This window comes from Penaeus monodon, chromosome 13 (assembly GCF_015228065.2).
Source record: "Penaeus monodon isolate SGIC_2016 chromosome 13, NSTDA_Pmon_1, whole genome shotgun sequence".
NCBI lineage: Eukaryota > Metazoa > Arthropoda > Malacostraca > Decapoda > Penaeidae > Penaeus > Penaeus monodon.
Window position 1 is genome coordinate 42,296,645 of NC_051398.1, and position 1,641 is coordinate 42,298,285.

Below are 1,641 nucleotides of genomic sequence, written 5' to 3' on the forward strand. Positions count from 1 at the left end.
CTGGAACAGAGCGTGAACAGAGCGTGAACAGAGCTGGGGCAGAGCTGGGAGAGAGCTGAAAGAGAGAGCTCGGAGAGAATTGAGAGAGAGCTGGGAGAGAGCTGAGAGCACTTGGAGAAAGAGCTGGGAAAGAGCTATGACAGAGCTGGGAAGGAGCCTGAAGAAGAGCTGGGAAAAAGCTGAGAGAGAGAGCTGGAAGAGATTCTGGAGAGCTGAGAGAAAGCTGGAAGAGAGCTAGGATAGAGAGCTGAGAGAGAGAGCTAGGAGCGAGGGCTAGGACAGAGTTGGGAGAGAAAGCTGGAACAGCGTTGAGAAAGAGAGCTGAGAGAGAGAGCTTGGAGGGAGCACTCGGAGAAAAAGCTTTGGGGGAGATGAGTTAGAGATATGGCAGAGCTGAAAGAGAGCTGAGAGAGAGAGAGAGAGAGAGAGAGATGGAGAGAGCTGGGATAGAGTTGAGAGAAAGCTGGGATAAAACTGAGATAGAGCTGGGATAGAGCTGAGACAGAGCTGAGAGAAAGTTAAGAGAGAGCTGGGATAGAGCTGAGATACAGCTGTGAGAGAGAGCTAGAGAAGCTGGGAAAGAGCTTTGACAAAAAGCTGGGAAACAGTCGAGCTGATTTGGAGCTCGGAGAGAGAGAGAGCTGGGGAAGAGGCTGAGCGGGAGCCGGGAGGAAGAGCGCGGGCGGAGGAGAAATCCACCGACCTTGGGCAAGGATGTTCCACTGCATGACCCTGAAAGCCTCGGCGGAGCACGGCGGGCGGTCGCCGGTGACAGCGTGGGCGGGGCTGACGGTGCCGGGGCGCGGGCGGTAGGCGCGGGGCAGCGGGGCGGGCAGGTGGGCGATGGGCGTCCGGAGCCACGCCAGCAGGTCCTGCCGAGTGACCACGTCCTCAGGCACCTTCACGGACTCGTCCTGCCCCGCCTCGCTCTCCAGCTTGGGCTTGGACGTGAAGCTGCCCATCCTGTGGGGGGAGGGGGGAGGGGCGTTACTATTACTATTATTATTATTCATTATTATTATTTTTTTTTTTTTTTTTTTTAAGGGGGGTCGGGTCGAAGGAAGGAGGGAGGATGAGGGGGGGAAGGGAAGGATGGGGGGAGGGACGGAGGATGAGGAGGAAGGGAAGGAGGCTGGAGGAGGGAGGGAAGATGAGGGGGGGAAAGGAGGGAGGGAGGGAAAGAAGATGGAAGGGAAAGGTAGGAAGGAAAAGAGGATGAGGGGGGGAAAAGCGAGAGAGGGGGGGGAGGATGGGGAAGGGAGGGAAGGAGGGTTTGGGGGAGAGAGAGAGAGAGAGAGAGAGAGAGAGAGGAGGGGGGAAAAGAGAGAGAGAGAGAGAGAGAGAGAGAGAAAGAGAGAGAGGCGAGGGAGCGAGAGGGAGAAAGAGAAGAGGAGAGAGAGAGAGAAGGAGAGAGAAGAAAAAGAAAGAGAGAAAGACGAGAAGAAAAAGCAGAGCTAGAGCTAAGAGAGAGAGAGAGAGAGAGAAGAGAGGGAGAGAGAGAGAGAGAGGAGAAGGGGAGAGAGAGAAGGAGAGAGAGAGAAGAGAGAGAAGAAGGAGGAGGAAAAGGAGGAGGGGGGGGAGGAGGAGGAGGAGGGGGAGGAGGGGGAAAAAAAAAAAGAAAAAAAAAGGGAAAAAGAAAGA

At 55.5% G+C, this 1,641-nt stretch overlaps 1 protein-coding gene across 2 annotated transcripts in view; it reads right to left on the minus strand.

The window, feature by feature from the left end:
* Nucleotides 1–1,641, minus strand: part of LOC119580337 (nocturnin-like) — a 63,013-nt gene that overhangs the window by 21,459 nt on the left and 39,913 nt on the right. For both annotated transcript variants that reach the window (XM_037928431.1, XM_037928432.1), the window contains exon 2: nucleotides 704–963. In XM_037928431.1, the coding sequence (XP_037784359.1) occupies nucleotides 704–963 (260 nt within the window). The remainder of the gene's footprint in view (nucleotides 1–703; nucleotides 964–1,641) is intronic.